At 40.5% G+C, this 20,175-nt stretch overlaps 1 protein-coding gene across 17 annotated transcripts in view; it reads left to right on the forward strand.

Annotated features, from left to right (window-relative positions):
• PARD3 (par-3 family cell polarity regulator) overlaps positions 1-20,175 on the forward strand; it is a 663,835-nt gene that overhangs the window by 465,515 nt on the left and 178,145 nt on the right. For 2 of the 17 annotated variants that reach the window (XM_019465168.2, XM_019465169.2), the window contains one exon: positions 3,831-3,948. The exons of the other annotated variants lie outside the window; for them this stretch is intronic. In XM_019465168.2, coding sequence (XP_019320713.1) covers positions 3,831-3,861 — 31 coding nt within the window. In that variant the 3' untranslated portion in view covers positions 3,862-3,948. Of the gene's footprint in view, positions 1-3,830; positions 3,949-20,175 lie in introns of those variants that run through there. 17 annotated transcript variants of the gene reach the window in all.

The following is a 20,175-nucleotide window of genomic DNA, read 5'->3' on the forward strand; positions in this document are numbered from 1 at the left end:
TTAGGAATCCCTTCCTTTTAACTTTTTTTAATTGCAAAATGGGAACAAGAATTTTTATTTTCATGGAATTTCTTGATTTATGATCCTGAGGTTGACCTCAATAACTCAAGGAGTTAAAGATATGTCAAGCCTGCAAAGTTGAGGACTGAGGGCACAGCCTGCAGGCCACACCACACAACAGATGTGCTCTGTACACGTCTGATTAGATTAAATCGAGTGCCTGAAAGAAGTAACTATAGAGGTAGGTAACACAAAGCCTGGGCTGTTAGCCACATTAGCTTTAATCTAAATACAATGAGATTTCCATCTCCGATGCTTCAGGACACTGGGGTGCTCATAGTTTTACATTAGAGTTTTTCTTGTTTATATACTACTCCTGAATGTGTTTTCAGTCAGATCATCTTTCTTCATTATATTCCGTGTCCAAGAATACTTACAGAATGAAATTGCTCTGACTACCACTTTATTTCAGTTTCTATGTTAGCCAGGGAGTGTTTCCTTTCGTATATGCAAACTGACGGCTCCGAAGCTGGCCCCTACCTAATGCACAGACAGAAGGCCATTGCCCATCCTTTAAAATTTAAGGAATATGTTACTGTCTTCTTTAAATGAGAGAATACGAAAGGGGAGGGTATCTCCCCGAGACTTACACATTCAACAAGAAGTGCAGTCTCATCCAAGTGCCCTCCTGAAGTCTCACTGAAAGCCAATGGCTTGTTAGTTTTCCTTCATCAGCCAACAGTTCTTAGGCAGACCTAGTGATCTGTTCTTCTTGTGGAATAAAAAATAAGAAAATTTCTGGTTTGTTTTTATAAAATATGTTATAAATTATTTCATTACAAATTATTTTTTTCCATAACTTACAACTCCAGAATAAGAGAGGCCATTTGGTAGATGTTTTCCTTTTGCGGCCAGAGGAGTGGAGAGTGTGAGGGCCTGGGGACATGTATGTTTCAAAGAGATCTTGACTAGTAACCCAACAACCACCTTTTTGCTAAAAGTTCTGTAAAATACTATATGATGTTTTCTCTAGATCAAATTCTGTACATTATACCTGCAACCTGTAGTGAGAGCCAGCTTTGTGATTAACAAGTTTGACCCATTTGTAATTTCAAAGGCCTGCATATTTTCAAAAACCAACTTCTCTGGTTAGGTACAGGAGCTAAAGGTTTTTTTTGTTTGTTTAATTTGTTTTTTGTTTTACTAAAAAATAAGCTTGTATTCTCCCAGTGTTTAAGAGTAGCTATTAAAGAAAATCACTATATTCATACCTTTCTGGGAACGTAGAATCAATGGTTTGCTAGAATCCACCCATGTTGGCTTGTGGGAACCAGTGGCTCAATGTTTAGAAATTTTGCCAAACACAGCCATTATAAAAATTAAATAAGTTTCATAAAAATCAAAAGCAATACTCAGAATTCACCACTTCCTAATTATGTTATCACATTTTATCATGATCTCTGCTTTCAAGGTTACCTACCCCTTTTGCACTGTCATGGTGCTAACACTTTATGCTGGTGCATAAACAGCTTTCCCCAGCTCCACCTTTACGACATTATGTTGCCAGTTTAAAATCAGCCATACCATGGAAATGTATGAGTTCCACAAAACAGAGTTACTTCTCCTAGGAGATCAACACACCACCAAGTGAAGAATGGAAATATATCTCAAGCAGAGTCTCAGTATCATGTCTGGTTTCCTCGAACATGGCTGTCTTCCATTTGGTTGCAAACCATTGCTTCCATCCTTGGGGAAGTGGCTGAAGCTTGCCAAACACTTCTCCTTCAAAATTCTCTGAGAATAATTTATTAAACATAAAATAAGCTTTTTGTCTGATTGACAATTGGCTCTTAATCCTTCCTTCATACCATTATTTTATGTTCTAATAATTAGAGAAGACTCGTAAAGGATTGTTAGATTTTTCAAAATATTTTGTAACTACCTTCCATACTTATTGAATCCTTTTGAGACTAATACATTCTCAGGTTGATTCTTACATAGAATTTTCTTTTTTAAAATAACATAGGGGAATATAGTCCGGATTTAAAATTAGTCTCTTCCTTTCTTTTTGTTCTCTTAAGGAAATAGCATGTGATTTCCTTTGCAGTATTGCTTTTAAATAGCTTAAGCAAAATGTGTATGTGCATATACATTTCTTAGAAGAGTTTGTAAGGACTTTCAAGTGCGGCTGCCCACTGTAGGCCTGAAGTACAAAGCAGAGATGTGCGTGTGCATTTGTGTGTTTATTGTTATGATTTTGTTTCTGTTTTTTTGGTTCAGATAACAAAGAAAGAGCTAAGGGGCAGGGACATTAGATACTGGGAGTCTAGCTTTCTAGGCATATAAACTTTTTCTCTTTAGTTGCTTGAAAAAGTAATAATATGTTTTCCTTCAAAAACAGGCTCATGGGCTCTTCTCCCAACCATCTCCCTCCATGGTCCCTGCAAACACACATACTCTATGCCTATCCCTATAAATTGTCTATGATTTGAGGTCAAATTTGATGAGGGCCAAAAATATGGACCCTATTTTTAAAACGGCACCAGAGGAAACCATGCACATTGAATAAGTACTTTTATCAGGATAAACAGATGTCATGGTTTTCGCACATTGAATGGTGGTCCCAAAGATGGTTTAATTATTGATAAACAGCTCTAGTAAAGAACGTTATGAATCATATAAATCAATCTTCTGTTTATAAATTATGGACTATATGGAGTGCAAAAGCTGTCTTAATGTAAGTTTTAAATCGCAAATTCAAATCTATGTGAATTTGCATAACAAATGTAAAGTGTTTTATGTTTGTATGATTCTCTTTATATATGCTACATCTTCTTTTGCACATAAGGACCTCCTGTTGCCTTAATTAAAATGGCTTTGTATCTAAGAAACCTGAGTGTGCTTACTAAAATAGGTAAACATGACTTGTCAATGTAATCATTGTGCAAAGTACAGAGCAGAGGGAGGGTCCAGCATTTTGACTCTTTGTTTATGTTTGATTCTCAGATACTTGGCTATTCAAAGTGAACATTTATTCCAAGATATTTTTGAGAATTCTGCAATTCTATGAAATAGTCACTAAAGAGGGAAGGAACCAACTCTGTCCTTTAGAAGGGGAGAGATCTATTATATAATATTTTAAATGTGTTCATTTTTAAAGGAAAGCCACAGCATTGTTCAGCAACATGCTTTTGCCTTAGTTTCCATCTTTAAATGGAAATAATCCACAAGATAATAAAACCCCATATTAGGACAATATTCTCAGATAGTAAGTATGAAAAACTATGTGTTGCCCTTTTTTCCAGCCCTCAAGTACGATTTGATATTGCTTTGCCTGAAAGATTAGACTTGTTATCTTTTGAGTGTCGTGGAATTGTGTGTATGCTAAAACTAAAGGTTCTTAGACTTGACCTTACTCTGTACCCCTTAGATTTATTTTGTGCTTTTGTCCATATGTGAGAGCTGAGACCCTATCACTATGGAAGGCTAAAGCCAAAGTAATGTTGTAATATTACCATTAAAATTGAATCCTCCAATTACGTTTAAAATGATTACCTGTGTCCCTGCAGCATTGTTTTATTCAGTTCTGTTAGAGGAAATCGGTAATTTAGTTTGAAACCTTGTTTGGTTGAAATCAGATACACTGCTCTCTTTCCCCTTTTAGAATATGGTAGTTTTCCGAACACAAAGAACATGATCAGATTTTAAAACTTAATGTTGTAGTTTGGATTACACTCTTTAGGCTTTGGGAGAATAACAAACAGGAATTGTTGTTGCTTCCCTTACCTGTACTTACTAACTGTGTTGTCTATACCGTGTTTCTCATTTAGCCTTGCCAAACTGAAGCCTGAGAAGAGATGAACAACAAACCAGATTCAAAAAGGTCTTTGAGAAGCACATATTGCACAGTCGATTTTTAAAGCAAACAATAAATTTACTTTTAATGAATTCTTAGTGGCTGTTGACGAATTTTGTTTACGACATCAGCAGTTTTGATGGTTTAGTAATTTCCATATTAATCAATTTGGAACTTTTTCATCTTGATTTCGAGCTTGGGGGTTTAAATTACTGCTTGAAAATGCAGAGAGTGTTTTTTCCTATCATTTGTATTAGCCCCTTTTCATAGCGGAAAACCAGTCTAGCTGCTGGCGTATTCAGAAATCATCAGCACACACCAATCAGATGTTGGAATCTGCTTTCGAGATGATGTAACGCACTAGTTTGATTTCTTTCACAACACGGTGGCTAAGGACACATGCAGGTGGTGGGTTAGCAGTCCGAGGGTAGTGAGGTGTGTGGGTTGGGATTGTCACCCATCAGTTGATGACCAAATTGGCCAGTTTGCAAGGTACCTTTTAGTCCCTTTGTGGGTTACAGGGTTTAAACAAACAATGGGGGTTAGGACAATATCTGTGCTTCCCTTATCTGTGCTTGGGGGTGGCTGAACCAGCAAGTCCTTCCTGGGGAAAAGTAGAGATACTTTGGCAAATAGTAATTCTGAGATTTGCTGAGACCACAGGGAGTTGAGAGCACACACTCCTTTATAAAAATGTTTCTGGCAAGAGTCTGCCTGACCAAGTGATGTAATCACAGCTCTGTCAACATGCAGGTTGATCTGAGACTGTCCATACTTTAGAATGAAGTTTTCTGCTTATAAGAAGCCTTAACTGACAATCTCTCCATTCTTCACATCTTCAAAATTGCAGATAAGACTCCACCTAGTTAGCTTTATTCTCTGCGAATGTTGGAATTGTATCCTACTTAAAAATAAATGTGATGAAGAAACAGAGAACCATTTAAAAAGGGTGTTGAGAGTTGGGGTGTGTGCCTGTGAGGACAGAACTCTGCTCAGACTTGGTAGAAGCTGCAGTCCGGCCTCACCCCGAGACCCTCCAGGCAAAAGCCCTTACCTGTACTACAGAAAGGAGGCACCCATAACAGTGTTTATTTGTTCATGTCGGAAATATCGAGGCTCGTAGATTTTTATGGCTCAGGCCTAATTGCCCTGCGGATTAATGCGAGAAGTTTCACATTGGTAAAATTAAATGGCATTCTGTATGAACTGCTGGCGATTTAGGGAATGCAGTTAAAATGCACTTGTGGAAAAGTCTGCCCATCTTTATGAAATGCAGGCACAGGACTTTGTAATAGAAAGAAAAAAAAAAAAAAAAGAACTCAAAAAGATAGAGTTTGCATAATTTTACTTGTTTTCCTGTTTGTTAGCAGGACAGAGACCAGCCCCGTTGTATGAGTACACATGCTGGGGGGATTCCTCGGAATAAGTTTTGAATTTGTAAATCCCAAGGACTTAATGTATGCTTCTCATTTGAATGGAAACAGAGATTCCCGTTTTTAACACAGGAAAATAAGTGTCAGATGGACCTGTTAGCAGAGACAAGTTCTAGGGTAGCTGATCTCATATTCTTCTAGAATTCTTCTCTTTCTTGTTAGCAGTTTTAAATAGAGAACCTCTGACATCGACAGTATTGCAGTTGACTGCGGGGAAGCCAGAGGAGGCACCAAGCATGACGGCGAGGCCTTTCTGAGACCTTTTCTGATGTTCTTTAACGCTTCTTTTCCACAGACCTGTGGCATGAATATAGAACACGAGTGTCAAGGATGACACCTACTTTATAGTCTCCGTAAAGCAAACCTTTTCGTAAAAGAAATTTTTGACAGTTCTGAGATGCTAAGTCAATTTCAATTCCAGACGGTGTAGAAAATGGAATCTTTTTCTCTGCAATTGATGTGAAAATTGAAGGCTAGTGACTATTCGCTCTCTAATAACACAGGGTAAATAAAAACTATCACACCATTGAAAAATGTACTGGAAGACAGGCCAGGCTAATGACATTTACTGCAACATATATTGGAAATATTCTTTCTGAATGTTTTTATTTGTTTACCATTAGAGGTTCTATATCTGTCACATTAAATATAATGGGTCCAAGTGCCTGGTATTCCTAAATATATTTTTGTCAAGCCACAAATTATCATATAAAGATAATTGTTTCACTCTTTCAAATACTCTTCTAACGAATTCACTGGGGAAGTGACCTCTTACATAATTGAATGTTAGATGGCTTTCCTGTGACCTGTTTAATAATAGCCAATTCAGAAACAAAAGACTAAAGTTGGATTAAATTTCATATAATAGTCAAATAGCCATGTGTCCTGTTAACCTTTCTACTTCTTTGCTTTTTAGAATGGATGTGCTTTAAGCTAAGGCCAATACCCGTAGAGCCATTCCGATCCTCTCTTGCTCATTCTGGCACATTGCTCTAGCAACACCCTCCCTCTCCAGCATCATCAAGGATTACCCTTCTCTACTGGATCATTCACTTTGTCCCACACTCTGCTGTTATTTCCTCCATCTTAGAGGAAAGTCCACCTTAACCTCCCTACTCTTTCAACTACTACCTCATTTCTCTCTGATGCATCATAACAAACCCTTTGATAAGTTTGTATTTGTTGTCTCCATTTCCTGTTCTGCCTTAAACTCCCTTTGGTGAAGCCTCATCCCCCTTGGCTTCACAGCCTTTCTCTTGTATGTCACCAAGGGCCTCCTCATTGGTGAGTCTTCCCTGTGCATCGTCACCTCACCTTGGTCCGCCCACAGCACTTGGCACATTGACTGTTGCTCTTCTTTGAGCTCACCCTTGCTGGGCTCTCTGCCTTCCTTTCTGCCCACTCTAGTTCCATCCCCTCTGCCAGTTCTGTGCCATGCTATGCCCTCCAGATATTGGAGTGCCCCCAAACTCAGGTCTTATCTCTATTCTCTTTTTCTCTTTTCATTAATACAGAGTTTTTATATTCTTAAGAAACAGAGCCTCTGGACTCTAAATACAGTCTATGGGCAGATGACGCCCAGATTCACATTTCCTGTCTGGGCATCTTCTTTGAACTCTAGATTTATAGGTCTTACATCTTCTTCACGTGCTTACTTGACCGTCGACACTTGACATGATCCCAACTCAGTCCAAATAGTGTCTGGAACTGTTCCTCTCAGTCTTCCCCTCTCAGATAATAGCAGCTGTGTTTTTTCACTTGGTTAGGTCCAAAACCTTCAGGTAATCCTTGACTCTTAGGTTTTCCTTACATTCCACATCCAGTTTTGATGTACAAAAGCAAAAGCCCTTTTGGCCTATAATTTCTATAAAACCCCGGTATTTTTCAGTACCCACATCCTCTGCCTCCTGCATTCCCCACCCCCCAACACTTTTCCTGCTTCCCCCTTGCTTCTTTACGATACATTGTCAATACTGCAGAGAGAAGTCACGTCCTTGCCTTCCTCTGCTCATCCCCCAGCAGCCTTCCACGTCATACAGAGGAAAGGTCAAAATCTTTAGAGTCACCTTTGGGCCCTCTAGGACTTGCCTTCCACCCTCAGCCTCTCTGAACTCTTTCCTTCTCCTCTTGCCTTTGCTAAGATTCCTCCAGCTGCACTGGCCTCTCTTCCCTCCACTGCCAGGTCCACTCGAGTCTTTGTCCTTGCTCATCTCTCTACCCAAAACAATCTGTTCTCAGATACCCACAGGTTGATGAAGGTCAGCTTTCGGGGGGATGGGCCAACCTTGCAAACATCACTCCCTCCCACCACGACACTTCCTTTCCCACTTTTTGGCATTACTTTTTTCCTTTGCACTTACCACCACCTAATACCTGATGTGTCACACTTGGTTTAATCATTGGTTGACAGCCATCAAGGATTGGGAACCCTTTTTCCCTATGTCCCAAGCAGACAGCCTGGTGCACAGTTAGTGCAACAGATGCCAGGTCGCCCGTATGCCCTCAGCACTTCCTCCAGCCTCCAGCCCAGCTCTGCCTTTATGCCTGAGACCTCTCAGGCCATGCAAGGAAGCTCTTCTTTGTGCAGGACCGCCAGAAAAGCCCTTGCAGTAACACTGCCTCAGAGCAGCCATCAACCAATGACCCACGAAGCCACTGTGAAAGCACTCCTGTCCCTGTGGCCCGTAGGGTTATAATGTGCAGGCCATGTGGTCCTCAGACCTGGAGCGCAGCAGGACCTGGGAACCTGTTGGAAATGCAGAATCCTAGGCCCAGCCCAGACCTCTTGCCATCAGAATCTGCAGCCCAACAGCCTTAGAGATTCCTGTGCACGGTCCAGGTGGGAAGGCCAAGCAGCCCCTCCCAACCTGCTCCCAGGGTTTGCTTCAGGCTTGAGCTTCCTCCGCCACAGTTGTAACTGGCTTGAGAACACTCTTTTTGGGCTGCTTTTCCTCCCGCCCCCAAGTCATGTCTCCACTCCCTACCATTCCCTTATCCCACTGCCCCGAATCCTTGTCTCAGGATCTGCTTCTGGTGAAATCCAGACTCAGATGTGTTTGCCGAATGAATTAATAAATAAAGTTCCTAATGTAAGTGGTGACAGTATATGTGAGGAATTTCTACCTGGAGTAATTCTGCGATTTCTGACAAGCGGTCACATCAGGGCAGTGCTGGTGTTTGCTCCCATCTTTGGAAGATGATGTCCCTTCTGAAGCCTGCTTGTAACTGAGCAAACAGTCCCCAGAGAGCAGGCCTTTTCACGCTCTACATCATGTCCTTTGGTTTATTGTTCAAGTTACCATTTTCCCTGCTCTTAGTAGCTATCAATGATTTAAGTATTATCTGTTACATCAGACTTTAAAAAAGATACGATTTCCAAATTAAATCCTTCATGCCAAGAGTCCCCAACCTTCAGGCTTTGGGTTGTATAGTGGAGGGGTCACAGATGCAAGCAAGCAAGGAGCAAATGCTAAACTTGCTCTATTAATGCCTTCCTAAACCTTAAAACGTCAAGCTCAGGAGATGCTGTAAGATTCTGTCCCTAACGGAAGTTAGAACCCTCACTTTCCTCTTCACCAGCTTCCCAAGCAACAGCTACAGAGAATGAGCTGATGAAAGGCCCCCTCCCTTCTGAAGCCCACGCCCACATCGGTTTACAGGCCTTGTCACCTGCAGGTGCCACCACCCATAGATGGTGCTCTGGAGTTTTCTCTTTTCCCTACCTGCCCTAGAGGGAGGACCCTTAGCTGAGCACTGAGGGCCCAGCCGCTCCAGGGGCCTGGGATGTTCCTGAGTCTTACTTGAAGTGTAGTTTGGGGATGGGGACGACTGTACCTCATTAGTTTCTCCTTCAATACCACCTTGAATATTTATATTATAACTTACATCTCTTCTGTGTTGAAAATGCTCTCTCTCTCTCTGGTTTACATAACAATTTCAGTCCTTAAAAAAAAAAGTAAATAAAAGAACAAGTTTACAATTCTCTGTCCAAAGGAACAGGGACTTTGAACTGACGCTAACCGCGTAATATCCCTACTTTTTGTATAAAGGTTTCTCTGTTTTTACTCTTCTGTTTCTAACTCTTAAGAGAGTTACCCTTTATCTCCTCTTGGCACATGTTTCTGATTTTGTTGGGTAACATGCTGGTCATTAGGACTTCCCTAAAGAGAAAAAGCATTCCTCATGTGTTGTACTTTCACCAGTACTCTGGCTAGCACTTGGCATTCATAGAATGTTGATATTGGTGGACAGTCTGCTAAGAACATTATTTCTATGACCCATTTAATCTTCATTAATATCCCTGTAGGGTAGATGCTCTTTTTAGTTCCATTTTATGGATAAACTGAACACAAAGGTTCAGGGAGGTACTGATGGCCAAGGTAGAGCAACACTAAATTTGAACATTGGTCCACCCCTAGGGCCATGTTCCTACCCACTCTGCTGGACCACCTCACCCTTCTTAGTCTCTTCCAATGTGTTCTGCTGTCCTAAAGCCCTGTATGAGAGCCAAGATTGCTATGAGGTTAATCATGTGAAGTGGCATTGCTATGGTAGCTATGAAAAAATAGAGATTCCTGTTGCTAGCTGGGAAATGTGGAAGTTAGTATCCTTTAAGCATGACTTTTAATTTTTGTTCCTATTTGATTTCTTAGCATCCTCTGTCTATGGTCCTTTCTCTCCCAAAATAATTCTTAAGGACTTAGGAATTTTACTGTTAATTTAAAAATTACTAGTTGCCACATTTCTTCCCCCACACCTGACCCTCAAACCTGTATTGTATCCTGAATATTAGTGATGAGTTAAAAAAAAAAAAAAAAGGTTAACTTTGTCCCTGCTCTCTTCTTTCAAGATGGCCATATAGTCCTATAAATGCTTTAAGTTCTTTACTGTTTTTTCCCTCATTTTCCCTTTACTGTATACCTTCTTGTACCTCAGATCTTGCTCTACTGCTGCTGTTTCTTTCCTTTTATCCTTGTTAAAATAATCATGAGGCCATTCTTTTTCTCAGAATGTTTTCACAGTCTTCATTTCCTCTGTGAATCTTCTGATGTGTTGTACTTTCTGTCACTTTCTCCCATGCCCCGTCAGTGCCACCTGGATCAGCAAACTTGCCAGATCCTTGGATGTGCCAGAGACCATGGCTCAGCCTTTAGGGCCCTTCCTCTTGGGAGACAAGTCAGGCTCGGGGCTGCCTGCCTCTCAGGCACCTGCATTGTGTCTGTCTTGATCCTCATACCTGGCCTTGGCACATTTCCACTGCTGCTTGTAGAAAAATAATCTTTTATCTAATCCCTGCTTTTATAACTACTTTAGTCATTAGGAAAGCATCCCAGGTTTACTAGAATTTCAGGTTTCTTTTCTTTTCTTTCTTGTATTTCTTTTTAGGGTATAGTGTTAATTTTTTTTTTTTTTTTTTTTTTTTGAGGAAATGATAGCATCAATTTGATCTTAGGTCGATTCTGCAAGTTTTAAGAAAGTAAACTTTGGACCCACTGTAGAAAGGTATTCTAACAGGATGGACATTTTCCTTTGGTGACCTTTCTAGAACATAGCAACAGCCAGATGCTTGGAGCATAGTGGCAAAGCACTGATAATCATTGACGTAGAACGTTGTGTACTATACGCCTGAGTTGTCCTAGCCACACTGGGGGAAAGGTGATTGCCTAAAAATAAATTTGGTTTGATGCATCCCAACATTCAGGTAAGTGTATTTGCAAATGAGCAGTAAATCTCCTGATGGGGAATCATATTCAGCACTTAATGATAAGTATCCTATTAAAGATGAACTTTCACTGCTCCTCTGCAAATTGGCAGGTGAGAGGCACAGATCTGGAACCAAGGATGTCTGCAGCCTGTGAAGTGTAGCCTGATGCTGTGCATGTCCTGCATGGGTGCTCCTGACAGGAAGGGCTGGTTTCCTGAGGTGGGCCAGGTGTGGGCTCCTGGCCCTGATCACTGCTCCAGGGAACTGCTTCCTTCTCCCACCATATCTGGTCCCCACTTCTCTCACCCTGCCAGCTGTGGTAGTATGTGCTCTGAGGCAAGCCCAGGAAAACATGCACCCACATGCCTTACGCAAAGAATAACCAGGGGAGTGAGGTAACTTCTGAGGGTTTCACTGCTCACTTGGCAAAATCGTTTCTAGTGGTGAGCAAGTGGAGTTTTTTCAAGGCTGGTTATGGAATGTACGTGATTTCTTAGTAATTTTGAAGTAAAGCCATTCATGTATACATTTGACAAGTGTTCACTGGAGGCCTGCTGTATGCTGGGCACCATCCTGGGTGCCAGGGATTTGGGTGTAACTGAGAAGATGAGGCAGCGCCACGGTGGCCCTTGTGGAGGGGGGACTTTGGGCGAGTGTGCCCAGCCCAGACTAGGAGTCAGAATATCTCCCTCCAGAAGATAGCATTATAACGAAATCCAAAAGGTATTTTGAGTTCTCTTTTTCAAGGGGGTTTTGGGGGAAAGGAGCATTTTGTATCAGTGGGACTCAGACTCTTGACATGATCCTCAGTAAGAAACCTATTTTACCTTGCAACCCAGCGGACGCACACACACAAGCAACTGAGACAAACCCTTCACCGAGTTAATACTTGCCCTTCCTCTGTGTAGTGTGCTGTGATGCGCCTTGCTGGCAGGCAACAGCGGGTGGTGGTTAAGAGCCTGGACTCTGAAGTTAGATCACCTGGATCCAAATCCCAGCTGTACACTCACCAGCCTTGTGTCTGGAGCAAGTTAACTAACCTCTTTGTGCTTTACTTTTCTCAGTTGTAAAGTATGGATAAGAGTGGTACCTGCCTCACACCATTGTTTTGAAGCTAAAGTGAATTAGTGATATGTACAAAGCACCTTAGAACTCCTCCTCATACAAAGAAAGAAAGCACTATGTAAATGTTAGCTGCTCTTGATGTTACTATTATTATTCTGTAATTCACTTTTTTTTGAAAATGCCAGGTGAGTCCTACCAAATCAATTTTACGTTCTCAATGGGTTGCAATGCCCAGTTGAAAAATACTATTTAGGTGGCAGAAATGCTGTAGGTTTGCAAGGCTGGGCTGAGGTTGGGTGGGGAGAAGATGGGGTGGGGGGAGCTGTTAGGGAGGCAGGTGGCCGCTCATAATGGACTCATGGTATAGTTTGTACCTGATGTTAAGAACAAAGAGAAGCCATTGAAGAGAATGGCTTGGTAAATTTACATTTTTTGGAAAATTAAAAGATGGCTGCAACAGCAGTGTGTGGGCTAAAGAACGGGCCCAGAGCGTGTGCCAGGAACTCCACTGGGCAGCTGTTAGAAAAATGACGACCAGCCATGGTGGTGGCCTTGGGGACAGAGATATGATATGTGTCTCAGGAGGAATCTAGAGGTCCTGGTGATGTAAAAAATGAGAGAGAAAAAACAGTAAGAAATAATTCCTACAGTTTTGGCCTGATGAACTAGATTGATAGTGCTACACTGACTAGAAAACCCTGGAGGAACATGGTATTTGGAGAAAATGGACACAGGGACTCTGACTTGCACTTGTCTGCGACACACCCAGTAGGGGTCGCTGGTGAGCAGCTGAGGGAGAGGGGCTGTAGAGATTTGAAGTCCAAGACAAAAAAGGTGACATTTGAAACCATGGTAGTATTCATGGAAGGGCTGTCTGGGATGTGTGGGTGCAGGGAAGGAGGAGCAGGGAAGGCCAGAGCTCTGAGGACCCTTAAATATTGGGGGCAGCTTAGGGCAGGGAGTAGGGTGGTGGAAGCTTTTGGTGCCATAGGAAGCTTTTGGTGCATCTATCTGCTGCAGATAGAAGGAAACCAGAAGATTATGCTCATTAAAGCCAAGACAAGAGTGTCTTTTATTAATTAGAAGGATGTGATCAACAATGTTTCTGCTGAGGAGTCCCTAGGACTTGTGGCCTTGGCTGCAAAGGAATTACTAGCATCAGTAGATGTCGCTGGACCAATTTTGAATTGTTACCTATTTTACATCGTATACTTTAGTGTTTCTGTGTGATGCCGGTACAGACAGAATCTCTTGACATAATTCTTGTTCTAAGTTAAGGATATCATATATTATTTCCTGTTTTAAGAAGCAAGCTCTTTTTTTCCAATACTCTCTACACACAAAAAACCTGCCAGATGTCTACATTTTCTAGCAATAGAATAACCTTTTAAGTGACACATTAATACCACTTGCAGATTTTCACAAAGAATTACATAAATTAGAATGTGAGGGATTAATTTTTTTAAGTAAATTGTTACCAAAATATAACTTGGAAGAGAAGCAAATTTAATGATTGGTTTTGTTGACTATGGGATCACTTCCTTCAGTGGTGAGAGGATTTCTCATTCCTTCTCTCTGCTTTATCTTTTCCCCTACATGTTGGCAGGTATGTCACTGCTGAGCATATGACCAGAGTAGGTGTGATCCTGATGACATCAGCTGCTCTAAATTATGATAATACCTTACTTCCAATTTTCTCTCATGTTTACAAAACCAGAAAAGTACTTGGGTCAGATAAATAGCTTGCTTCCTTAAAATGCCAGCTTTAAAATTACTTTTCTTTAAAGCCTTTTTAAAAATTGTGACATTTAACCATTTAACCATTTAAGTAGGAGTCCTCAGTCTATACTTGCATACATTTTCAGACCGTGTTTCTCAGAACGAATTTTCTCGAGATTCATGAGTGCCTCCATTCCTGTAGCTTAAAAAAAAACCTTGAAAAAACTGCAATTTACAGATATCTTGTGTTTCAAGGCAACACTGTTCATCTTCTGTGTTCTATCCAAGGGGATATAAAGTTGTGGATACATTCAAACTATTAATGCTTTATGTAAACTATTGAAATTGGTATATTGAGCGTGTGCCCATTATTTTTAGTTTGTTGCCTTTTCTGAAGGGTTCCTCGCTGTGCTCTGCCTATCTGCATCATTTTTAAAACCTTTTTATTATTTTTTACAGGCGTATTTAATATCATCAATCATTCTATGTATTATGCACTTTATAGTCATTGTTGCGTTCAAAATCATTTCAACTAGATTTCTTGCTAGAAATGTATTTCCCATGAAAGTAGAGAATTAGATGTATTTCCTGCTGTGACACAATTTTGATTTCTTTTATATTTTCAATAATAAAATATTATAAACCAAGTATTATCTTTTAAAAAGTAGAAAATGAAGCTAGTTAGCTATTGTTTGTTTGGTCATAGATACCATTACGATCTTTAAATAGGTTACTCCTAAGATTTTAGATCTGCCTTATCAATTTTAATGAACAAATAGAGAAAAATGTATGTAACATTTTCCCTATGGAACTCTTGTTTGGAAAGGTCCCATATTTAAATATAGTTTTGTCTATATGGGTCTTATTACCTTTACTGTAAAGATTTTATGCTTTTACTCTTAGAGTAGACCCCTATCTATTTAGTCTGGCAAAATTTCTTTGAACAATATTTTTCTCGTGCAATGGCAGCTATGTAATTCACTGAAGCAGAATACTCCTACTATTTTCAGGTAGTCTGGTCAGCAATGGGAAAATGCCTTTTCATTTAGAAGTGTCCTCTGCTGTTGTGTCTACATGCAGCTGATGGGCAGCTGTCTAATTTAGAGAGAAAACACTTATTAACAGCCAAAATAAAAGAGAGTATATGAAGGCGTCTCTAGTCACCAACTGTAGAATACCCAAATAGCATCAGGAACAATGAGGAGAAAATGCAAATCATTTCTGACTCATGGAATGTTGTTTTCTTCTCATTTTCGTACTAAAAGTCTTTCAGCTGGAGTAGCAGTGTTGGCCTGAAGAGAGGAGGCTTCATTTGGGTGGTTATTTTCAGTTGTCTCAATTAGTTCTGCCCTTGAAAGGCTGTTGGCCACCGTGGATGGACTTTGAGGGTGACGTCTTTCGGAGTAAATTAGTTGCTGGGACCTGGGGGGCTGAATAGTGAAGTATGGATGTGAAGATGGGATCATTTACAGAGATGTTGCAAATAATATATTTTCCTTTTCTCTGTTTGGAAAGCCAAATGTATGAAATACTCTTTCTTGCCTTCTTATCTCCATGATTTTATCTGTAAAATATTGTTTTGGTTGTAGCACAGGCCCAAGTAACTGTCGTTTAAACGAGATAGGACTCATTTGTCTCTAAAACAAGTCTGGAGATTGGCAGTCCAAGGCTTGCATGGTGGGTTCAGAGGGTCAGCAAAGTCCCTGCTTCCCTTCAGTCATCTTTACTATGTTTTTCATTTTTTTTTTTTAACTGTGGTAAAATAGTCATGATATTTACCCCCTTAACCATCTTTCAGTGTGCTGTTCAGGGCCATTAACTACATTCACATTGCTGTGCAGCTATCACTACTGTCCACCTCCAGAACCCTCTTCATCTCACACAACCGAAACTGTATCCTTTAAATACCAAACCCATTTCCCCTCCCTGACCCATAACAACCACCATTCTGCTTTCTGTTCCTCTGAATTTGACTCTTCTAGATACTTCATATAAGCGGAATCATACATTATTTATCTTTTTTGTCACTGGCTTATTTCACTTAGCATCATGTCCTCAAGGTTCATCCATGTTGTTGTTAAGTGTCAGAATTCCCTTTTCAAGGCTGAACACTATCTCACTGTACATGTAGCTCACATTTTGTTTATCCATTCATCCATCAATAGACATTTAGTTTGAGTCTATCTTTTGGCTTTTGTGAATAATGCCACTATGAACACAACTGTCTTAAACATGTATTTCTACCTTTGTTGTCACTTCATGGTTAAAACTCTAGCCATCTTATCAGAATTCTAAGCAAAAGAGGCAGGAAAGGGAAAGGGGAACTTTCAATGGAGTCAGCCCCCTTTCTACCAATCATTCTTGAAGTCCCATATCAATTTCTATGGCCACAATTTATCAATAACAATGATAATAAAATAGTATTTATTGAGAGCCTATGTGTGCCAGTACAGAGCGAATGTATAATTCCTTTCATTCTCAATATAAACCTGTGAGGATGGTTGCATTTTACTAAGGAGGAAATTGAGGCTCAAAGAGGTTAAGTGCGTTGTCCAAGCGGAGTGAGTCATGTGACTGTGTACGCCACATAGCCAGGAAGAGGAAAAGCTGGGATTTTTGACCCAGAAATCTGGCTGCAAATGTTTACACTCTTAACTGCTGTCTTCTGTCTTCTGTTCCTATTCTCAAAGGAACCAAGGGAAAGTAATTTTATGTCAACTAGGCACATTTCCTCTCCCTGCCAAACCAGGGTTCTACTTCTAAGGAGGGAAAGGAGGATGGATATTGGAAAGGCAGCACCTGCTATGGTGAGTCTGCTCCTGGGAAACCGCTATGAGTCACTGTTTCTGAAGACAGGTGGCCTCAGGCCTCTGAAATCGGAGCTGCTTTATAGCACTGGGCTGCTGTTCACCCTCATTCTACTGTGCTGGCTGAGACCAGCCACTACTGGCCAGATCATTTTGGCTTAGCCAAAAAGACAGGAAGTGGACCACAAATACTGGAAAACCTTATTATATCTACCACTTGAAATGGTCATGGTCTTACCAACTTAGCCTAGAGGAGCTACCTAGAAATGGAGGAAGGAATGAGTATATGGGTATTTTTGTTAGAAAATCATATCTATTATATTGAGGGATGATTTCTGTCAAGAGTTTAAAAACATGATTGTGTTTAATCTTTGCTACTACTATTTTTTTATAGATAATATTTTTATTATTTAACAGTGCCAATTGTAACACTTCAGATAACCTACATCTTTCTGATTTTGGAGTACAAGCTCTTAATCAGCGTACTAATGTTGATTATACTGACTTTGGTGCCATTTTTATGGATACATTCCCCAAATGTATTCTTGGGTTACAGCATGCTAGATCTTATTTTCTGGGACTTAGATGGTCATTTGCCTTCAATCTTAACCATCTCAGTAGAAAGATGAGACTTCCTTCTTCAGTGTTTAGGAAGTAGTCCTTAAATAAATGGGGCATTCTTGGGTGAGGACCAACATACATTTTACTGTCCTTTGAGCCCTCTTCTTCTTTGTAAATAATGAAGCTATTGCATTGAACTTAGTTGTTTATCTTAAACGCTAGCCCAGTGGTTCTCAACCCCTAGGGTTTTGCTCCAGAGGGGACTTTTGGCAGTGTCTGATGACTCACTTGGTTGTCACCAGCAGGGAGGAGTGCCATTGGCATGTTGTGGGTGCAGGCCATGGATGCTCCTGAACATACTATGATGCCAAAGAGAGCCCGCCACCCCCACCTCACCTCTACATAGGATTGTCTGGGCCAAAATTTCAATTATGCCACAGTTGAAAAAACTGTGTCCCTACCCACACTGACTGCTATGTGACATGTGTTTGCATTGTTGATCTTCAGATAAGCTACCCAAATGCTTTAGTATCTTATGCTCGGTTGTCCTTGGATCCCCCATCGGCAGCTTATTTCAGTTGTTACTCTGTATGGAGGAGCACTGCCCCGGTGTCTTAGTGGATGCTTAAGAGTTAAAATTACATTGAAAACTTTCAAGTATTTTACAGCGCACATGGTGTTTCATCATTGAAGATGCTTACATAGTGAGTGATCCTTCTTAAAATTTATTTTTAATATGATTTCAGTGTAATAAATACAGATTTTACTTTGTGAACTGCCAACATATAAAATAACATAAACAACCTAAGAGACGTTCAAAGAGGCTGAGGTCAGTCTAAGAGGGAGACAAGTATTCTGTGATAGAAAGAATTGGGGATGTAGATTTGAAGCTGTCTCTTCCCAACCCAGTTCTAACACCTCTGACACTTAACCCGTCAGCCTCAGGTTCCTCTTCACACATTTCCTTCTCATGTTCCTCTAAGAACTAAATGAAAGAATATGTGTGGAAACCTTTTTGGAATTTTAAGATGTGGTACGTCCGTCAGCTCATGTTATTCATTAAGTTCTTTTCTCATGGGCTTCTCTTCCCTTAGGTTAATTATTCCTGCATTAGTTTATTAGCTTCTAGATAGGTATTCTGAGTGGCTTTGCTAAAAAAAGATGTATAGGTTATTTCTATCCTTTGGGGGTAGAAATAGATCTATTTATATTATATACTATCCTCAACAAAGTGAGATTTGCTAATACCCCATGATTATACACACTAGTTTAGGCCAGACAGTTTCAAACCTCAGCCAAGGAAAAGCAGCATAATGATATCCTGTAAAAGCAGACGTAACTGGGGAGACTTGAGAATTTAAACTGATATCCGTGGTATTGGCTCTGGTTCCAGGACGGTTTATTGGACAAACAGGGCACACTCTTACGGACCTCCACATTTTGGCTTGCGCTCTCCAGTGAGTGAGTGGAGCCTCAGACCACACAGCAGGCAGTGCAGACGAGACAGCTCTTAGGAGATGGAAATAAGCTGGGATGAGAGGAATTCCAGGCCAGTGCACAGATCAACAAGTTCTATATTTAAACGCTTGTTGAACTATTTAGTCAAATAAGGAAAAATGTGGTGGTTTGCCATTTGTCAAATTTCATGTTCCCCTTCCCATGGAGGCTGGGCTGATTGGAGATGAGACGCTAAGCATGTCTCCTTGTTCTAAGCCCTTGTCACTCTGTCCCCGAAACTTTCCCAAGATTTTAGATCCTAGTTACCAGCTGCGCTCTGAACTACCGTTGAGTCATAAATAATAGGCAGTGCTGTGCATCCTGGGGGAGTGAGTCACAGCACGGAAGAGTAAAGAACCTTTCCTGAGAAGAGCTGTTGCCATTTTGTGGTGTCACACGGTCATCTTCTGTATGTGCTATACTCGTCAGGACCCAGGTGTGCTGCAGGAACACTGAGTTTACCCAAATATGTGATCTTTAGTCCTATGTTCCTTAAGAGGATGGTGTGACTCAGGTAGAGTGGGTTTTGGCTTGGAGGCCTGTGGGAATCGGCTGGCTCTTTTCTGCTCCAAGAATTAGGCGTGGCCTCCAGCTCGCACCCTGCAGAGTTTCTATTGGGCCTTATAAAATGTGTCGGCTCCCTAATATTAAATCTGAATATGCAAAAGATAAAAAATGAATGTCTGTGCCTCTTAATTTACTCTGTAGAGAGCATTCTCTAAGATATTGAATCAACAGAAATTGTTCCCTATCATCAACAGAAAAAAGTGCTGACTGACACCTTAACTTTACAGATAATGAGATCTTTGGGGAAGTTTTAATCTTTCAAAGTTTCCAGGAGCTATACCAAAGGTCTGTTCCCCTCCCCTCCCCCAAACTTCAATGACCATATTTTCTGTTTTTGTTACTTTCATCTGCTCTGTAAATGTAGAAGCATAGAACATATTTGAGAGTGTTTCAGCTGTACCTGTAACTAAATATCTCCTATCAGTAGTTAGAACTTTGAATTTGAATTGCAATGCATATTTAATTGAGGGTGAATATTTCCAACTCAAAAGAGATATTCTTAAATTGTGCATGTGTTTGCATTGTCACATAAGTGTTTGCAACCTGAATGCAATTTGAGTATCAGATAGGCAGATGACAACAGAAATTATTAGGATTATCTTTGTTACTAAATGCAACTGATTCTTTGTCCTAATAGAAAAAAAGGTGGATAGTAAAATGTCTTTCTACCCTGTACTTTTTTTTCAAGTATCCTTTTGAATAGATGTGTTTTTTGACTTAGGTCTTATTAGCATTTCTTATGGGGACTGCCTTTGGGGCAGTACCGCTTGCTAAATTGTTCTGACGCTTTAGGAAAAGGAAAACCATGGTAACCAGATGTAGGGTATGATTATTTGCCTCTGACCTGGCAAAGTGTTGAGTTTAACAAAAGAAGCTTAATAGAAATGTTCAAATTGACCCTTCTCATCACTTGGGCTGCTTAGAGCTCAATCAATCTCTCATTATTATCAGAGTTATTCGAGCAAA

The sequence above is a fragment of the Panthera pardus genome, unplaced genomic scaffold (assembly GCF_024362965.1).
Source record: "Panthera pardus isolate Hobbes unplaced genomic scaffold, ASM2436296v1 HiC_scaffold_6, whole genome shotgun sequence".
Taxonomy (NCBI): Eukaryota; Metazoa; Chordata; class Mammalia; order Carnivora; family Felidae; genus Panthera; species Panthera pardus.